Source organism: Nicrophorus vespilloides, unplaced genomic scaffold (assembly GCF_001412225.1).
Source record: "Nicrophorus vespilloides isolate i.1.1-1 unplaced genomic scaffold, Nicve_v1.0, whole genome shotgun sequence".
NCBI lineage: Eukaryota > Metazoa > Arthropoda > Insecta > Coleoptera > Silphidae > Nicrophorus > Nicrophorus vespilloides.
This window is the reverse complement of record NW_017095648.1, coordinates 49355-70146: the sequence shown is the minus strand read 5'-3', so window position 1 is coordinate 70146 and position 20792 is coordinate 49355. Positions and strand designations below refer to the sequence as shown.

The 20792-nt window shown below is 33.1% G+C and overlaps 1 protein-coding gene across 2 annotated transcripts; it reads left to right on the top strand.

Annotated features, from left to right (window-relative positions):
- Nucleotides 1-586: 586 nt before the first annotated feature.
- Nucleotides 587-20236, top strand: LOC108559010 (sorting nexin-27). 2 transcript variants are annotated; one of them, XM_017916130.1, is made up of 7 exons: nt 587-1003; nt 14015-14117; nt 17220-17442; nt 17760-18104; nt 18167-18327; nt 18608-18976; nt 19279-20236. In XM_017916130.1, exons 1-7 carry the CDS (start codon nt 747-749, stop codon nt 19375-19377), a joined length of 1557 nt encoding a protein of 518 aa, XP_017771619.1. In that variant the 5' UTR covers nt 587-746; the 3' UTR covers nt 19378-20236. The 2 variants fall into 2 exon arrangements, with proteins under 2 accessions (XP_017771619.1, XP_017771627.1); XM_017916138.1 differs by lacking the exon at nt 587-1003 and adding an exon at nt 13195-13448.
- The last annotated feature ends 556 nt before the right edge of the window (nt 20237-20792 follow it).

The window sequence follows — 20792 nt, the reverse complement described above, 5'->3', positions numbered from 1 at the left end:
ATGTTAGTATAATTAATATTTACTAAATTAACGTTTGTCGTACTAATACTAATTTTATTAATCTACTTTCATTCATTTTTAGAAGTTTAACTTATGACTTGCTTTATTATACAAAGTACTAAAAACTGACTCATTAATATTAGTACGACTAATATACAAATACTTGAAACTTGCGATTAACTTGTAAATGCTTAGGTAAATAGCCATAGAGACTACAAACTCGACACTTGCCAAATAACATTTAAAACACGTATATAGAAAATTGGACAAGTACTTGTAACATAAAGATAGTATTAGTATCGTGAGTTTTACTGATACTTACTAAGTTTTTGAACTCTTTCATACTCATTTGAAGTTATGTTTAAGTTATAGGCAACTTATAAGACTGAGTACTGAAGTCAAGCATCCTGAATTATTAATGATTAGCTGAAGTACTTCAGAACTTTACAGCATTTGATAATATTTTAAAGGTAAATTAATACTTTGGTTTGCATTTAATACATTGTATTTATCGTTTCAGATGTGCAGCGTGGTTCGTGTATCTTGGATAGGAATAGATGCCGGGTGGGTGGTGCTATCTGTTGGCGGGTCTGTATTCACGAGCAGTAGGATTGGGATTGGTGGATAGGCTGATGCTGTCGTCCATCCCCACCAATGGCACGGTACCAGCCGATCGTGGTTTTGGTCTCGACTATTGTACCTGTTTCGCAGAATGTTGAACTGTCAGTGTCAGCGGCGGTCAGAACATGGCTGACACTGTGCCAAACAGTAACAGTCAACGGTATCATAACAATATGAGGGTGTCGAACGGTCCGCGGGTCGTGACCATCAACAAGACGGACACGGGGTTCGGCTTCAATGTGCGGGGTCAGGTCAGTGAAGGTGGCCAACTGAGGAGCATCAACGGAGAACTGTACGCCCCCCTGCAGCATGTCAGCGCAGTCCTGGATCGGGGGGCCGCCGAGCTGGCCGGCATCCGCAAAGGGGACCGCATCCTGGAGGTGTAAGTCTTAACGAATACTACAACAGAAACAACAAGAGTTTCCAATTCAACATCAGAACACCCGTGCACACCGTGCATGGTGATGCATCATCGTGCCTTCTTCCTCATCGAAGACTCTTCAGTCTTCGGTGTACGCGTGCGGCGTGCATGGTGAAAAGGGGACCGCGGCTTCCACCCCTTATTGATTTTTATTTAAGACTTTGACGTCTGACCAGCCTACGAATTTGTCTTATTACATCATAAGCTAAGGACTCGAGAAAGAAACAAACGCTACCTACGAGAATCGAAGCTCTCTAATTACAAAAAAAAAAATATAATAGCAAGAATGTTTCCCACCACGGAACAACGCAGGATTGAAACCGCAACTTATTTCGAATACAAAATCAATATCATACTTGACCAACTTTTTGTGTGTGTTCATATTCACGCTTATGTTAATCACACCACATGTGATCTAAATGCAATAAATCGTCAATTATTGCTAATTGGATTGATATCATCCGCAATTATGACTAATTGATTAAAAAAGATTACATCAAAATATTTCGATAAAGAAAATATTCCGTATTGTTCATGTATTTATTTTTAATCTATTTTGTTATAGTAATATCAGGTAGAAATAAATACATTGATGAATCACTTTATAAACAAACGTAAATGCAAACAATTCCAATAATATGGGTATTTCTGACCATCTTGGAAAGGTTTTGGGTTTTTCCATAAAATTGTAAATCTTGTCTTGTTTATTTACGATTTACTAAAATTATTGGTTTAATAATCTTAATAAAATCATTGAATTTGATATAAAGTATTAATTAAAGCGATTTCCTTTCATTCAATCACATTTTCTATCTAATTAGAAATTCAATATTTAATTATTTGTATCTTGCTAAGCTCATCAAACATCATTTACCAATATTCATGAATTGATACTAATCAGATTAATTTTGTAGAATCTACAAGCCTAGTTATTGATTATATTTCGTTTGAGAAACGTAACATTTTTGTTTCAAAGAACGCGCGATTCTATGAAAGTTTGATACTTTAGTTATAAAATCAATAGTATTTGTGTGTGCATACTCCATATAAACCTATAGGTTTGTTATATTTTTGGAACGGAAATTATTAAATAAATTGGTACAACATATAATAATAGAATTGTCGATCATTTCATATTGTAGCAGCAACGAATATTGGATTAAACGAAAATTACATTGCTTATAATTTATTATAACATATAATACATTAATACAATTACTTTAATTGCCATTAAATTTATATATGAAATGCCCAAATTCATGTAATAAAATTTATATTGTTCTTGTATAAAATGAGAGTAAATGTTATTCCATACCTTTTTGTGAAATACATTAACAAAATAATCCGTTGACGAGTTTAATTCGTTCCAAAATTTCCGGATTTTACTTTTAGTGAAACAATTTTCCTTATATAAACTAAAGTAATAGTAATTTTGCTCGTTAAGTGAAATTCTTGTTATGCGAGGTTTCACTGTATTTACAATTAAAAAAAAAACTTTACTTGGGGCTTTGTCGTTTTCTTGGCCCCATTTATGCTTTCATACTGCTCAGTTGATTGCATACTGAAGATTAGATAATACCAATTTCAGCGTTGCAAACTATATATATAAAAAGTACACAATTACATTCGAAATAATAGTTATATTATATAAATGAAACAAAGAGTTTCATTTTACGACTCTTTTTTTTATCCTAGAAATAGATCATGTGTAGAATATGTAGATTATGTAAAAAGTATGAATATTATATAAAATTAATGAGTGCGGTAGATAGTAATAATATTATGCTACTTATTTTTTAATAATTCATATTTGATTACCATGGAAATTTTGTTGTTTAAGAACAAAAATATTGTAAACAAATCCTTGGTTACGTCGATGTTGCACTGGAAAATTGAATCTCCTTTATCATATAAAAACTCGGTATTTCCCAAATATTCTGTAATATACATTAACAGAAACTGTTTTCATTATATTGCTTAATTTAAATAGAAATTATTGCTAAATAATTGCACAATTAGTACTGATTTTTATAAAAATTTAAAGCGATTAGGAATTGCGTAAATGTCAAGTACTTGATAAGTTACTTGGCAACTATTCCTAAGTAACGTATTCGACTTTATAGAATATATTGAAATACATGTTTCTATGAGCAATTTATAAGTAAAATGTTAAAATTTGTTTTAATTTATTAATTTTTTTTGTTGTTGTTTCCACTTCATGATTACAAATCGTATCGATCATTGACGATGCTGAGTGGACGTGAAATATAAATAGAGTTAATGGCGCGATTTGATTTATAGCGATTGCAATAATTGTCATATAAATAATGTCGATAAATATTTAATTCGCGAACGGAAAAGTAAATAAAAATGATATTAATATTGTGTTGATGATTGATTTCAATTGCAAAATGTAATTTAATTGTTTACTTGCAGGAATTTATTGAATTTATTTTAAGAAATAATTAACGAAAAAGAAAATGCAGACAATTTATTTGGATATTTCGATTGTATTTATTTACAATTAAAATTGTTGTTGTTGGTTATCAACGCAAAATTCAATTTAACACTCTTATCTGCATAATTCATTTTGCGACTTATTAATGATTGCAAAACTCTTCGCTTCCAATTAGGGATTTTACTTTTCTTCCTTTCGTAATACCTCATTAGTGCTTCTTATTATCTTTCTTTCTTTCTACATTTGCATCGCGTTTATTTTCTAAATTGTACATTGTTATTTCTACCTTATTAAGTAAATAGTTTGTAGTAATTATTATCCGTTTCTTATCTTCGTTTCAAGAAAAAAAAAGGTCGTGGAATATTTAAGGTCATTGCTTTGTGTTTTCTTCATTTATTTCGATGCGGGGTTGAGAATAAATTAAGATTCTGTAATGGTAATATTACGTATTCTATTACGAAGATGAAAATCTCTGTTGGCGAATAAAAAGGGAAAACGCTTTTAGTTGTGGATAGAAGCCGCATCTAAATCTGCTGCAATGAGAGCTTCAGGTAGCTCTAGTCGGCGTGAATCCGGATTTTCCTGTTTTTCACTCGTCTCTGTCGGATCGTTCTATTGGCTTCATCGTCCAGTTTTTCTTTGCTTTACGTTTCATACTTATTTAACGCTTTTTTTTATATATATATTTAGCTTTAATATTTTCATTTTTGTTACGTCTGCAAGCTTAAAATATTGTAAAAAATAACATTTATTGAATTATTTACCAGTTCGTTTAGATGGGAAATTGATTCTGTCAATATTTCGCACTGTTTGAAACCGGACTGTATAAAACGATCATTTATATATAAAAAACACGTGTCGTAATTGTTAAGTGGACTGGTGGAAACCGTACTAGGCAATGCTGTATTTTCATCCTCACGATTGTTGATAATTATGTAATTGATTAAAAACTACACAGGATTTGATATAAAGATGAAAATTAAGTTATTTTGTGGATAGAAAATTGGTTTCTTATATCCGTTTTAACAATTAATTCCTAATTGAAACTAGTAAAAAAAAGAAACACTAAAGTTAACAGCAAGTACAATACGAAGTGGTTTTCCCTGTCTAAATTAAAATTTCATTTTCAATTTGCTCCTGTTTCGTGCGTTTCTTCTTTTCGACCAATTCCGAATTAAAGCTGTCCCTCTCTCTCTCTCTATTCGACTCTCTTTCTCTCTTCATTCCAGTCTCCTCTTCACGAGAACTCCACGAAAGTGTTAATAAATAATTCAAGCGGAATCCGAGAAACGTGATGCTCTGCGCTATGCAATTTGCATTTTCGTACGTACTCGAGCACAAACACAATGGAAAACCCTCTTTCGTAATAACTCTCGGTTTCGTAAGAGCGACTCATCTAGGAAATAAATTTAAAAAGAAAATTCAAGACAACTAAATATAACACGAGGAATAGTAATTCTTTATTTTTTTTTGTTGATGTTGGTGTGTTCTTTGTTCGGTTGGAGATGATTAATTGAATGCGGGGTTTCGAAATAATAATAATGTACAGTTTATTCATGAAGTATTCAAGCTAATGAACGAGTACATCTTTTTTTGTGTGTATAGATAAATTTGCTTTGGATTGGGTAAATTTCGCTATTGCATATTTGATTCGAGATTTCGCTTCGTTCTGTATGCGCCGCAGGTCGTATTTAGTTTAAAATTTAAAGCCCACTGAAAGCTGGTGAAAGATGGAATGATAGTTCTACGACTGCTCTGCACGGTGAATAAGAATGAACNNNNTATGGTCATCTCTCTGTGTATGTGTTTCGAATTGAATACATCGGTATGTTTCCTTTTGAACATATAAAGTTTGATTTATTGCACAGATAATCGAAGTTATCTCAAGAGTAAAGACGTAAATCGAGATTGAAATCACATATGTTATAATGATTTTAAGTGAATTAACTTGTATATTTAACAGTTTTTAATTGGAGCAGACGATAATTTGACTTTTGAATCTTCAGAAAGGCACGTATTAGTCTAAATACCTCTAAGCAATTTATATCATTTTTACAAGTCTTTTATTGCATATCCCCATAATTTATTATGAGTCATAAAGTTAGTAATATAACAGGTATTGTGGGAAGACGTATCATTCCCTCTTATTTTATTTCATATTTTTCTACTAACTTGAGTTCATGACAAAACTCTGTGGATTAAAAACTTTCCTGAAATAAAGTTTAAAATTTAAAACCTATGAAAGCTGGTGGAAGATGGAATGATAGTTCTATAACAGCTCTGCACGGTGAATAAGAATGAGCTCTCTTGTTTATTGTGGGAGAAGAAGCTGAGGTTGTGCATTTCGCAGCAAATCTCTTTAAGTTAATCCGTAAATTATGGTCATCTCTGAGTGTGTGTTTCGAATTGAATACATCGATATGTTTCCTCTTCAACGTTTGATTTATTGCACAGATAATCAAAGTTATATCAAGAGTAAAGACGTAAATCGAGATTGAAATCACATATGTTTCAAGAGCAATGATTTTAAGTGAATTAACTCGAATATTTAACAGTTATTAATTGGAGCAGACGATAATTTAACTTTTGAATCTTCAGAAAGGCACGTATTAGTTTAAATACCTCTCACTATGAGACATATAGTTAGTAACATAAGATGTGTTGTGGAAAGACGTATCATTCCTACTTATTTTATTTCATATTCTTCTACAAATTTGAGTTCATGACAAAACTCTGTGGATTAAAAACATTGATAACTTTCTTGAAATAGAGTTTAAACTTTAAAACCAATGAAAGATGGAATGATAGTTCTACGACTGCTCTGCATGGTGAATAAGAATTAGCTCTCTGGTTTACTATGGGAGAAAGAAGTTGAGGTTGTGCATTTCGTAGCAAATCTCTTCATCTCTGTGAGTGTGTTTCGAATTGAATACATCGATATGTTTCCTCTTCAACATATAAAATTTGATTTATTGCACAGATAATCGATGTTATCTCGAGAGTAAAGACATAAATCGAGATTGAAATCACATATGTTACAAGAGTAATGATTTTAAGTGAATTAACTCGAATATTTAACAGTTATTAATTGGAGCAGACGATAATCTGACTTTTGATTCTTCTCAGCAATTTATATCATTTTTACAAGTTTTTTATTGCATATGCCATTATTTATCATGAGTCATATTGTTAGTAACATATGTTGTGGGAAGACGTATCATTCCTTCTTATATTATTTCATATTCTTCTACAAACTTGAGTTCATGACAAAACTCTGTGGATTTAAAACATTGATAACTTTCCTGAAATAAAGTTTAAAATTTAAAGTCCGCTGAAAGCTGGTGAAAGATGGAATGATAGTTCTACGACTGCTCTGCACGGTGAATAAGAATGAACTCGTTGGTTTACTGTGGGAGAAGAAGCTGAGGTTGTGCATTTCGCAGCAAATCTCTTTAAGTTAATCCGTAAATTATGGTCATCTCTCTGTGTGTGTGTTTAGAATTGAATACATGGGTATGTTTCCTCTTCAACATATAAAGTTTGATTTATTGTACAGATTATCGAAGTTATCTCAAGAGAAAAGACGTAAATCGAGATTGAAATCACATATGTTTCAAGACCAATGATTTTAAATGAATTAACTCGAATATTTAACAGTTTTTGTTTGGAGCAGACTTCTGAATTGGAGCTGACTTTTGAATCTTCAGAATGGCACGTATTAGTGTAAATACCTCTCAGCATTTTTACAACTCTTTTATTGTGTATCCAAATATTTATCATGAGTCATATAGTTAGTAACATAACAAGTGTTGAGGCAAGATGTATCATTCCCTCTGATGCTTCAATGAAGCTACAAATTTCTTATACTTATTTTATTTAAGATTATTTTACAAACTTAAGTTCACGACAAAACTCTGTGTATTCAAAACAATGATAACTTTCCTGAAATATCCTTCATTGATTGTGTAGTCAAGAATTATCTCATATTGGATTTCATGAAGTTTCCAAATGAATGAATCATTTTCATTAAAATATTATCAAATTGCAAAAATGTACTGAAAACAAAAACAATGTTTGGTTAATAATAAATGATGAAACTTAATTTACTACACATTTTTTTTTTAAATTATTTCCAAGAACTCAATTAATAAATTATACTATGTAACGTCTGTAATTCTGATAACTGCTGATAATTATTGTTATTGTTAAGATTACACCAAAACAATATTTACTTTTTTGAGAAATCAATAAACACAACAATGTATGTAACCGTCTGGATTATCTATATGAATACGTTGACATTTTTCTGACATTTATAGACGTGGATTGGTACACCTACGTAAAAAAAATGAATTACGATCATAGCCTTCCCATAAATAGAGCTAGTAATCATATACATCATAGATGCTTAAAGTATATCATAAATTGGTCTATTAATAGTTCAGCTGCGCATTCCATTCACTACTTCCATCTGATCGATGGATGCGATTAAGGATATAAATTCAATACAAACTTGGATGGGATTACGATTTTCACAAATCCCACAATTGTTTACACATTTATTAATGCGGTATGGATTTAATTGTGACCTAAAAAAAAATATCGTTATTATTGTTTCATCATCAAAATCAATTTAACCTTGATTCGGACCCGAAAAACGGTCAATTGTTACGCCAATTACACGGTGTAATAATAAATAAAGTTTGCTGTTTTGTTTGTCCATCTGCTATTTTTTTATTATTTATCTTTCCGTCGCGTCGAAGCGAAACATGTTTGCTTGAATCAAGTTTGTAAGTCGATGATGTTGACGGTAAAACCAAAAAGGACATTTATTGTATGCGCGTAATTGGTGAATCAAAGGTGACTATTTACGTTTAATTCCGCATCTCAGGTGTATAATCGGCAGTTACGGAACGATTGCGTTAATTGCGTAATGCTGCTATTCATATTATACTATGAATGTACGAAAGGAAATGGCGCTGCGATGTGATGATGTTCAAAGAGTTCTCTAATTAATTAAAGTGGTATTTGCAGCAGCGCCGAGGATCAAAGACGCTGCTTCCGAGTGCGAAGGCTGTTTTGTTCTTCTTCGAATGCACGATTTAATTACATTTCTGCAGAATTGATGCTAGAATTGCATTATAACATGAAGAAGTTTCCGTTTGCTGAAGTTTCGACTTGAGGTCTCTGTTATTATTTCTACGCATCTCGGAGTAATGCTTTTAACAGCTCTGATTGGTTTCGGGCGTGTTTCAATTAGTTTAACCTTTGTAAAAAGACACTTAAGAAACGGTTACCAATGAAAATGATTCAATTTTTAAATTCGTTAAACTATATAATTGTATTAAATATGAAAAATATACAAGTTTTATTCTAAAACATCTATATTATAACACACAATTTCATAGTTTTGGGTTATGAAACCTATCCGTTGCATCAGTTAATACATAACCTAACATAATCTAACCTAACTTTTCCACTCAATCTAAAGTTACTTAATACTTTGACAGATTGATCCGTTGCTAAAAACGTAACCTAACTTTTAACCGTAAACTTATTTTACTTGATACTTTCACAAGTGGTATTATTAAAGAAATGATTATAAACATTTGCAATTAATATAGTTTGAAAGAATTTTATAATTTATCTATTTTATAACTATTAAATGTTCAAATTATTTCTCTGAAATTCTGTTTGATCTTTGTGACTCATCTAACGGATCTTGTAATCTAGGAGCAATCACTCAGGCTGAAATTGTATCGCGCAAAAATAAATATTTTCCGAACGGCGACGAAGCATTTACTAGCTTATTAAATATGTAATTTTAGTGTTATTTTGTAAACAAGTGAAATCCGAGCGGAGTAAAAACAAGCTGGAAAAGTGAGCGCTCTGCGTCACGTTTGCACTCTTCATCCTCTTCGGTCTCTAGCAGACCGACTATATGTGTGTGTGTGTGTGTGTGTTTGTGTAATGTATATACGCACACACTTTAACAATTATTTTCCGCATTACGTAATGTTTGCGCATCATTATCCAAAGAGGAGCAAGCACATCGTTGTTTGCACTCTCGCGTGCGAATTAAAACGGGGAGGATAATTACATTCACGATTCACTGGAACCAAACCAAGTTAATACAACAGATTGAGTTGAAACTGTTTGTTTCAAAGTGGACAAAAAAAAAATGGACCGTGAAACGATCATTATTGTTTTGTGTTTTGTTGGTCGAGGCTATTTCCATGTTGTTGCTTTATACTCTCTTTTCAAAATATGTAATTGCATATTTTATATCTCAAATAATTTATATTACTTCTAGATCACCTACTCGAGTACTTTCCACAGCATACTTTGCTTAACTTGAGAAACGTCAAGTGTATATCTAATTACATCATTTGAGACCAATTACTTTAACAGTTATTTTTTAGGTTGCTATGAATAATAAATCCTTGAACGATTTCTATTAATACTTATAACATTAAAAACGTATATAATTCTATAACCTAACCTAATATTTTCTATAAGGTTTTGGTCAAGTGAATATTTATGTTCGTCATTTGTGACTAATTATTTTAACAGTTATTTTTTTTGGTTGCTATGAATAAATGCTTGAACTATTTCTATTAATACATATAACAGAAATAAGTATAAAATTCTATAACCTAACCTAAAATTTACTTTAAGGGTTAGGTTAGGTTTATTCTGGATTTACTAGTATACTACAGTTGTAGAACATATGATTAGTATACTATTATATTTATCCTGTTTTTGGAAAGATCACCTATTCGAGTACTATCCAAATCATACTTTGCTTAACTGTATAAACGTCATTTGAGACTAATAACTTTAACAGTTATTTTTTTGGTTGCTATGAATAATAAATCCTTGAACTATTTCTATTAACACTTATAACATTATATAAGTATATAATTCTATAACCTAACCTAAATTTTTTTGTAAGGGTTAGGTTAGGTTTATTCTGGATTTACTAATATACTACAGTTGTACAACATATGATTAGTATACTATTATATTTATCCTGTTTTTGGAAAGATTACCTATTCGAGTACTATCCAAATCATACTTTGCTTAACTTGAGAAACGTCAAGTATATATCTAATTACGTCATTTGACACCAATTACTTTAACAGTTATTTTTTTGGTTGCTATGAATAATAAATGCTTGAACTATTTCTATTAATACATATAACAGAAATAAGTATATAATTCTATAACCTAACCTAAAATTTACTTTAAGGTTTAGGTTAGGTTTATTTTGGATTTACTAATATACTACAGTTGTTACTTTTGGTAAAAAACTCATATAAATTTATACATTAACTAATAGAACATATGAATATACTATTACATTCACCCTGATTTTGGAAAGATCACCTATTCGAGTACTATCCAAATTATACTTTGCTTAACTTGAGAAACGTCAAGTGTATATTTATATTCGTCATTTGCGACCAATTATTTTACCAGTTAAATTTGAGTTGCTAAGAATGATAAATCCTTGAACTATTTCTATTAATACTTATAACATTAAATCAGTATATAATTCTATAACCTAACCTACAATTTTCTATAAGGTTTAGGTTAGGTTTATTCTTGATTTACTAATATACTATAGTTGTAGAACATATGATTAGTATACTATTACATTTATCCTGATTTTGGAAAGGATACTACTACTATCCAAATCATACTTTGCTTAACTTGAGAAACATCAAGTTTATATTATATTATATTCGTCATTTTAACAGTTATGTTTTTTTGCTTGTTATGAATAATAATAAATCTTTGAACTATTTGCACTAACACTTATAACACCTAAACGTCTTTTATAAATTAAAAATCTCACATTTTTTCTTTAATTTTATCGCGGTTTCCGCTCCCAAAAATAGCTGCATGCATTTTTTTAATTAAATAAATTCAAGTATGCATAAGCATGAGCGAATGCACTTCTATAGAGGCTTCTTGTTAACATTCGCAAATTGCTGTAAAACAGAGTAAGTACGCATGCAGGTGTTAATGTGTAAACGTTGTCGCCTTACGGTACACACCAATTAGTATATAATTCTGTTAGGAATATCGAAATTTTTTAGTCAACAAATCGTTAAAATTGTATTGCGCACAGGCAATCTTATCAATTATTATTTGAATTGTCCACTGTACGTGGTTTATAACAATAAAAATGGGAAGACAAATACTGCTGCAAACGTTCAAATAGTAGAAGCATGAATCTAATTACGAATGTGCTACACACACACCAAATATTAGCTTTATGAACAAAGTCAAAATGATTCAAATTTTCAACGTAAATTGTAACAATGACATAAGATATTTTTATTCAATTTTATAAGTTTTTTTATGTTATTGATCAATTTTTATTACTTTTGATATATTCAGCTTTGATCCATGTAAGAAATTCAACAAGTTAAACTTATGGACAAAAAGCTAACATTTTTAGTTTACCAAAAAAACTTGAATCAAGAATCTAAAATGTATACATTTGGTATTCAGTATTATTGTGATAAGTTTAGAATTATTTAGTTTTAAGTTCACCTGAAAGTGACACCATGATAAGTGTTATATAATTATATATTTTTACAAAATTTTATTTCTAAATTATTTGAACTAGGCATATTTTAATGGTTCTAATGATTTTTATTTGGTCTGAGTTTCAAATTTACCATCTTCTGATCGCATTTTGTGGTACAAACGATTATAGATTAAATACATAATGGTATATGCTAATATGCTAAATACTTTGAGTTAGTTGAGAGCTGTCTGATCCTTTCCTTTTGTAGCATTATTAAAAAGGGCTCTAGTGGATGACTTGGGTGTCGGTACTTTGAAGGGTGCATTGTTCTTGGTGGATATTGCAGACATAGACAGTATGAGCTGCGAGCAAAAGGCTGGAAAGCGTGGAAAATCGATCGGAATGTTAAATGGAAACGCTCCTCGTGAATCTTATAATATATTTACATTGCATTCGAGAGTTTACGAGTTTGGCTAAGCCCCCAAAGTTTTGGTATGGAGTGTATATCCATTAGTGCGGGTCCACTCCATCCGGCCTAGGCCATTCGAACTCGAATCGATGCCTGATGGCGCTGAATGCGTATTGAAATACACGAGACAGATTTATGATCTTGCAGGCCGAAAATAAACTCCGGACACTGCAACAACAGACAAGACAAAATAAAGAAAAAAAAAGGAACGAGGAGAAAGAACGTGCATTGCAAATAATAAGAAATATGCGAGATCCGTCGTCATTGAGAAAACATTCCGTTCGATCCACCCATATTAAGACCATGTGTATAGTAGTACAGTGCATGGGTTAATTCGTATGCGAGGTTTTACGTAACTGTACATATGAACGATTTGAATTGAAATTTGATAAATTTGGAATCTTGAAATTTTGTGCAAACAAAAACATACGAAGACAATGCGCTTTATCACCACTTGACACGATGATAAGGATAATGATTGGGAGTTGATTGGTATCCACACAGTAAGCTAGTGGTCGCAGGAGAAAGTGAGACGTGATATAAAACGCACTTCTTGTCGTGGTCTCCTGTGTATGTGTGTTTTTTTTTCTCTTCAACTTCATATAAATAAATTGGTTTTAAACGGGCAATACTTTAAAAGGTCAGTTACTCGAGACATGCGTTGGGTGTAGTAAAGCCATAACCAGCGCGAAACGTTCTTTTTCCTCTCTCGCCCGACCGATACCACCAATTCGTGCGGACGATTGATAAATTTTGAAGCTCGAACGTAACAAGACAACAAGAGATTGTGCTGCATGTTTTGCGCCGTAAAGTGACATTAAAAAAATATATAGGTTCGTGTGCAAATAAGATTGTTTGTTGTTGAAGCCAGAAGCAAGATGTTGAGCTATCACGTGTGCCACACTATACCGTTCAGAAGTAAGATCAAGATGTATAGGTAAGAGAATCTCAGCTCATCCAGGAAACGCGTATTGTTCATTTAATGCTTGTGCATTTTTTTTTGTCGTTGTGTGGGAAAAGCTCGATTTCGACGAAGGATTAAACAGTTTTCCTTCTTTTTCCTGCACACATGTAAATACACTCGGATTCAGACAACAAACAAGTTTGAGCCAAACGCGCGGAATGCAATGATATTAAGTTTACTTTCCTTTTCATTCGCGCGCGCACAAAAACACACATGGCTCTCTCTAATTCCATTACCGAACAGGTATATAATTGTATAAAAACAAAGCTGACTTTTCTTTTTCCTTGGAAATTTGTCCCGCGGTGCTCGAATACTATTATGAAACTTCCCTACTAAAATATATAAAGACACTCCGCATGACCTTGACTACAGAGAGAAAAAGTATGTTCTGAACGTTCACCAGGAGTGTAAGCAATTTCTTATACATGTTGATACGTTCGTATATTATCTAACTCTCCTCTCGTCGATTCTATCTTTGTTGTTTTGTGTTAGATCCTCTTCTTCGCTTATATTTACTTGTCCCTCTTGTCTTGTTGCAGCAACGGAGTGAACGTCGAGGGGTCAACTCACAAACAGGTCGTGGATCTAATAAAATCCGGCGGCGATGTCCTCACGCTGACTGTTATTTCCGTAACGCAACAGGTAAATGCCCAACGTACGTCGTTTCTCCTCTCCCCCTTCGGGATCGAAACGCCCCCGGTTTTGCTAATTAGTTGTCGGTTTCCGCGAACGCAAATTGACCTTCGTGTCGGGAATCCTGCTTCAGGGATTTTCGCTCAATCTGGCCAGGATTTTAGGGTTGGTCCAGCTATTCGACAAGGGATTAAAGCTTTGTAATTAAAAAAAAAGCTCTGTAATTGCCGTTTCTGATTAGATTAAACTACAAGTTATTTGCAAAGTAGTTTCGAATAGCTCAATTTAACATTCATGAATTAATGCGTTGTGGTCTACTTAGCTCCCGGGGTATTTGCGGAAACCAATATTACTCGTTAAATAACGTATAAACACATATATATGTTTTTACAATGTAAATTTGTTAGGTTTGCAAAATGATGATGAAAGTTGTCATTTTATAGTTTGAATTTGAATCAATTGATAAACAGTTTTAATTCTTTGCTGAATCGTAACGAAATCGACCCATTTTTGATGCGGATGGTGACTGGCGATGAAAAAAGGTCACATTGGAAGGGAATCCTTCAGGCTAATCACTCAACAACTGACCAGATTGAAGCAGACGATCGACGAGAAACGTTCAGCAGTGTTCCATCAAGACATCGCCAGGCCGTACTCATCTTTAAAGACGCGCCAGAGCTGGCACCAAGCGATTATCACCTTTTTAAGCATATGCAAAATTTTCTTGATGGGAAAAAATGGCCTCAAGCCTCTCTTGTGAAAATGAGCTAGTCAAGTTATTTTACCAATAGGGACAATTTCATAATAAGACGATTGAAGAAGTCCTCGCTTCAATCGTCTTATTATGAAATTGCCTTCAAAATGGACAAAAGTTATCAAACAAAACGGCGCATATTTGATCTAAATCCGAAAATTCTAACTTTGTTCATTTCTTCGTCGAAATAAAGAGAAAAAAACAGCCAAAACTTTTTACTTCACCCAATATTAAGAAATTGTGATTCATTGAAAAAGAAATATTATTGTAAAATATTATTAATCTTTCACATTTTTTGGTTTATAATATTTACCTTGATAAATTCATTTTTACATTGATTTAGTAGACCAAGTAATTGAATTTTGGTTCTTGGTAAAATTTCCTAATAAAATTAGGAATTATTGAAACACTTAAACTTCTGTAACATCATTAAAAAGAAATTGGATGAAACTGATTCGTTGAACTTAAAGAGTTCGAGAAAATAATGTTCGGTTGCGCTTTTTTTTTAATTACTCGCAGAAGATTTTATCGTCCGTCTTCTGAACGGGTTTAATTGCGATTCTCGTGAGAGAATTTTCCAGAATCTCGGCAAGAGCAGTGAAGAATGTTCCGAAAGAAAGTTGTCTCCGTGTTTTTTGCGTCCTTTAGCACGAAGCGAAACAAACGCATTAACGATCTTTTGTTTTTCTTTCTACTTTTTTTTTGTAGTAATTATATATATATATTGCAGTCAAGGCGATTGACTTGCACGGTTCACCACAGCTTTCTGTCTATTTCACCGCATAATTTGTATTTAACATTTAATTATTTTGTTTCGGAAAGAGCAATTAAAGTCGTGTGCGTAATGTAATTTTGCCAATGATTATTATTGTTGTTACGGTAGCAAAGACATGTAATTAAAAAGCGAAACTGATTGTACAATTTAGAGAAATTGTTAATGTTAAATTAGGAGTTTCAGGATTATAAAATTGGACCTTGCATATACCATTTAATTTCCAATTATTTGTCCCCTTTTGTGTGGTTTTATATAAAGGAAACATTCATCATCAAACGGAATGTTGTTGTCACCTGTCAACACATGTATAAAGAAATATAAAGTAACTAGATTATCTGAGTGTTCCCGGAAAAGTTTATCCTTATCAATTTGTTACATGTCGCAATATCAATATTATCCACGCGAAGCTCTCGCAAGTGCAGTTGACATTTTGATAATAACTGGGGAATTGTTTGTTATATATATTTTTCCATTATATTTCTCGTCGCTTTGTTGTGAAATTGTAAAACATCAGGAGTTTACATAAAAACCTTTCACGATTTGGAAAAATCACGATTACAGTATTCACGGTTTTGATAAGATCTTATATTTTTCTATTTACGAAATTCCGTTTTACATGGACTTTTGATTTCTTGAATACAAGAATCATTGATTTTATAGAAAATCGGTGGCAATCACAAGCCCGACAACCGAAATCCCGACGTTCGGCTCAAAGTCCCGACGTTGGAAATCCCGACTATATCGAAATCCCGACATTGTCTTTTATTATTATAAATTTCTACAATAACATTTTTATGGTAGTCGGGATTGCGATATAGTCGGGATTTTGATTGTTGGAATTATGGTAGTCGGGATTTTGACATAGTCAGGATTTCAAAAGACGGTCTTTCGGTTGTCGGGCTTGCGATATAGACCCATTGAAAATAACAAAAATTTAAGAATCTAAAGGAATTTTATATTCAGGTAAATATACAGTTTACAGTTTTACTACATGTTGTATTTTGCGTTTACAAATACGTGCTATCTTTTTACTATTGTTTGTTTTTCGTACATGAATTATCCACGAAAAAAACAATGTATTTCTTGTAATTTACAGCGTTTGTTATCTTGATCCATTAGAGTTTGTACGTCGATTAACTGTTTCTTTTTTCTCTATGTTGTGATAGTAAAGTTATTTGTGTAATAATGCAATATTTAATAGTTATCTTGACGTATTTATTTGCTATTATGCGCCCTGAAAATATTGATGGTCTCGACACACGCAATTTATTTGTTCGAAAAGGTGAGAAGAAAGAGTTAACCCATCAAGGATTTCTTTGTTACGTGTATTCCTATTGATTTTCAAATCTTGTTAGACTTCTGAACTAACCAAGAAACAACGAAAGTCCCGGTAATTGTCTTGGAAGGTCAGCCGGAGTATTAAAACGAATTACGTCTATTAATTAATTTGTAAATTTCCTCGAACGAATCAACGGCGATGCTTGATACGAATCCCCCTTTTTCTTTACTTTATCGTTTAATTAAAGTATAAGTATAGATTTAAGAGAAGACCACTGTTGCTGACATGTAATGAATTTTGCAGGAGGCCGAGCGGCTGGAACCAACAGAGGAAGGGCAGGGCTACTCGTACATAGATTACAGCGAGAAGCGTTCCCTGCCGATCTCCATACCGGATTACAATTACAATGAGCGAGGCGGTGAACGGTATGTCGCCTTCAACATCTACATGGCCGGAAGACACCTATGTTCGAGGAGGTACAGCGAATTCGCGAAGCTCCACAACGACCTCAAAAAGGAATTCACAGGTAATGATATATGTTTATGTGTGCGCATTTGCATCGAAACTCTTTGATCTATTGGAAGGGGATTATTGAATGTCCGTGGCGGTAATTTATGCCATTGATGCACAGCGTGTGTGTGTGTATTTTGGTGTTTCCTCGATGACTAACAATTCTATTTTGATTCATGACTTTGGGCATTATGGAAACTATTGAAAATATTTATGTTTTATAGATTCATTCATTTCATACCTCTCTATTTATATCATTTTTATTGCATTAAAATAATGCATTTGAATTGAATTTTGTCTATTCAACTATTATTGACTAATTTTTGGTTGTAGGGTTTACGTTTCCTAAGTTGCCTGGTAAATGGCCATTCCACTTGAGCGAGCAGCAGTTGGACGCGCGACGTCGTGGCTTGGAGCAGTATTTGGAGAGGGTGTGCGCTGTCCGCGTGATCGCCGAATCTGAGGCTATGCAAGAGTTCCTCACCGACCAAGACGACGAGTCGAACAGCAATCCTGTGGATCTGAAGGTGCTTCTGCCGGATCGGGACGTGGTCACGGTATCGGTGAAGAAGAGCGCCAACGCGGATGAGGTTTACGCAACGGTCGTTCGCAAGATAGGCATGAACAAAACGACGGCACGGTACTTCTACCTGTTCGAAATCGTCGAGTACAATTTCGGTAAGGCGTGAACGAATCAAGCATCTGCAAAATACGATTCTTAATGATTCCGATTATTCCAGAGCGCAAGTTGCAACCCACAGAGTACCCTCACAATTTGTACATACAGAACTACAGCACTGCGACGAGCACGTGCCTCTGCATACGCAAGTGGTTGTTCTCGTTGTCCAAAGAGCTGACCATGATGTCCGATCCTCAGGCCACCGCTTATTTGTTCTGGCAAGTAAGTATTCAGCGAGCAAAATTAAGCATCTATTGTTTTACTGGATAATATAATCCCATAGGATTAACACTTTAAATATGCACGAGTTGGTGTATATTTTCTTGCAGAAAGAGTTAAATTCCAATAAATACTATAAGTAAAAGTAGTTCCCGGTTTATGAATTCAAAAAGCTATATTTTCATTTGTTTGCTGAAATTGATGATCGAAACGATTTAATTACTTTTTTTTATGAGATTCTATGGATTTCTAAAAATATGCATATCTTTTGCTTTACTTTTAGGCAGTCGATGAGGTGAACCGAGGATGCATCCACGCCGGAGAGAGACTGTATCAGTTGAAGGCGCAGCAGGATCAGACCCGCGCCGCGGATTACCTGAGTTTGGCGCGAGAACTTTCCGGATACGGAGACGTCGTGTTTCCACATTGTTCTTGCGATTCTCGGAAGGACGGTCATGTGGTTTTGGGCGTCGGCAGCGGCGGATTGAAATTGCACGCGTGCAGCGAAGATGGTACCTTGGAGAGTCAAGTCGTGGAGTTGTCCTGGGACTCGGTGGCCCAGTGGGAGGCGGACGACGAGGCCATGGCTTTCTGCCTCAAATACAATAGACAGGAGAAGGCGCCCAGATGGGTGAAGATCTTCACGCCATACGTAAGTTCATACCTAACTTATTAATTTTATTATCTGAAAGTTGTACTCAAATGAAACTACAAATCTCATTTTTCGTAAACTCAATTTTACGATTTGCATAAAGTTGTAAGTTAATTTAAGTTTTTCTCATGAATAATTACAGTGAACTTTTTTATTTTCGCTAGATCCTAGTTTGTTCATTTAGTTCTACTGAAACAAGAATTTTAGTTATTATTATCATCTCTAAAAACTGTTATTATTCTCATATAATATAATAATTTGCTAAGTGTTAATATTTCTTGTATTTATATTGTTTGTTTCAGTATTTATATCTCCTGGATTGCTTCGAGAGGATAATGGAGGAAAGCAAGTGGGTGGACACCGGTGAACGTATGGGCCCGACTTCCATAAACGAAATTTAAAAGAACGTTCCATCCAGCAGAGGCAGCACGTTTGCATTTAATTATCAAGAAAGGAAAGCATTAATGAAGACTATATTACTAAGTATAGAAGCGGCAGAAGACTATTAAAAACAAATACAGTTTCCATCCTCAAATACACAAACACTTTTGACTATCTCCGCGAATGCCCATCTCGGCAGTCGGTTAAAACTACTTGTTTTAAAAGTAGCTTAAGTACATTTTCCTACGTTATTGATTAGTGCAATGATCATAAAAAAATGTATTTATTTTATTTCTATTTGTCTTTATTACGGTGTAGTAAAATACGATTACTTTGATGAACTTTATGGTGGACTTTCTTGTGATAGGCGAATGATGGTTTTTTCTTATTGGACGTAATTGGTTTGTGGCATGCGGAGGAGGAGCGTTCTCATCCAGCGGGCTGGATTATTGCTAGAATTACGATTGGCTATTGTGGACACTTTTGATGCTTTTCGTGTGCGTTGCGAAACGATGTTTATAAGATAATGAAAGAACGATGATGATGAAGAAGAAAGAGGATTGCGTTTAGAACACTGCCAGGGCGGTGCGTGATAATTCCCTCCCCCAAAAGACGAAGAACGAGACACAGCTGAACATCATAATAACTACTACAACTACATACATTTATAATAAAAAAAAATAAACAAAAATAAAACAAACAATATTAAGAAGAAGAAAAGGAGGGAGAGACGAAGAGTAAATAAACATATACATATCTGCGAGGAAATAATAGTTATTAATGTAAGCATTTCGGTTTTTCTCCCTTCCTCTTTCTCTAAATAAATAAATAAATATATATAATAAGTATATATCACACTCACTCAATCTTTAATTAATTTTCGTGTAACTCAACTTTACATAATTTATTTCGTTAGTCACGCTCGCTACATTTTAAATCAAATAAATATTACATATATTAAAAACGTTAGGGAATGAAGTTTGAATAATTAAAAAAAATATATATATTATTGATTGTAATAATGAAAAAGAGAAAAAAATCTATATTTATTGTGATAATTATTTCTCTTTTTTTTACATCTATATATATATAAATAAATATGTATTGTACATGAGATATATTTAATGACTATTATATTATATAAGAGCTTTTATGTAAAGATATTTGTCTCTCGATTTGTTGAAGAATTGCATTTGCATTGATTTGTAAATACACTGTTTATTGTGCTCTTGGATTTGATCACACACTTCATATATATATATTTATAAAAGTATATATTTACTCGGTTACTGTAGTTAATCCAGCAGCTTTCACTCTTTATTAGTATTAATACATTAAGTTTATATACGATAATGTTCCTTTATTTTGTAATAACAATAATTGACCACGTTGTTGTTGTGTGTGCGTGCGTATGTGTGCTCGAGTGTTGTACGGT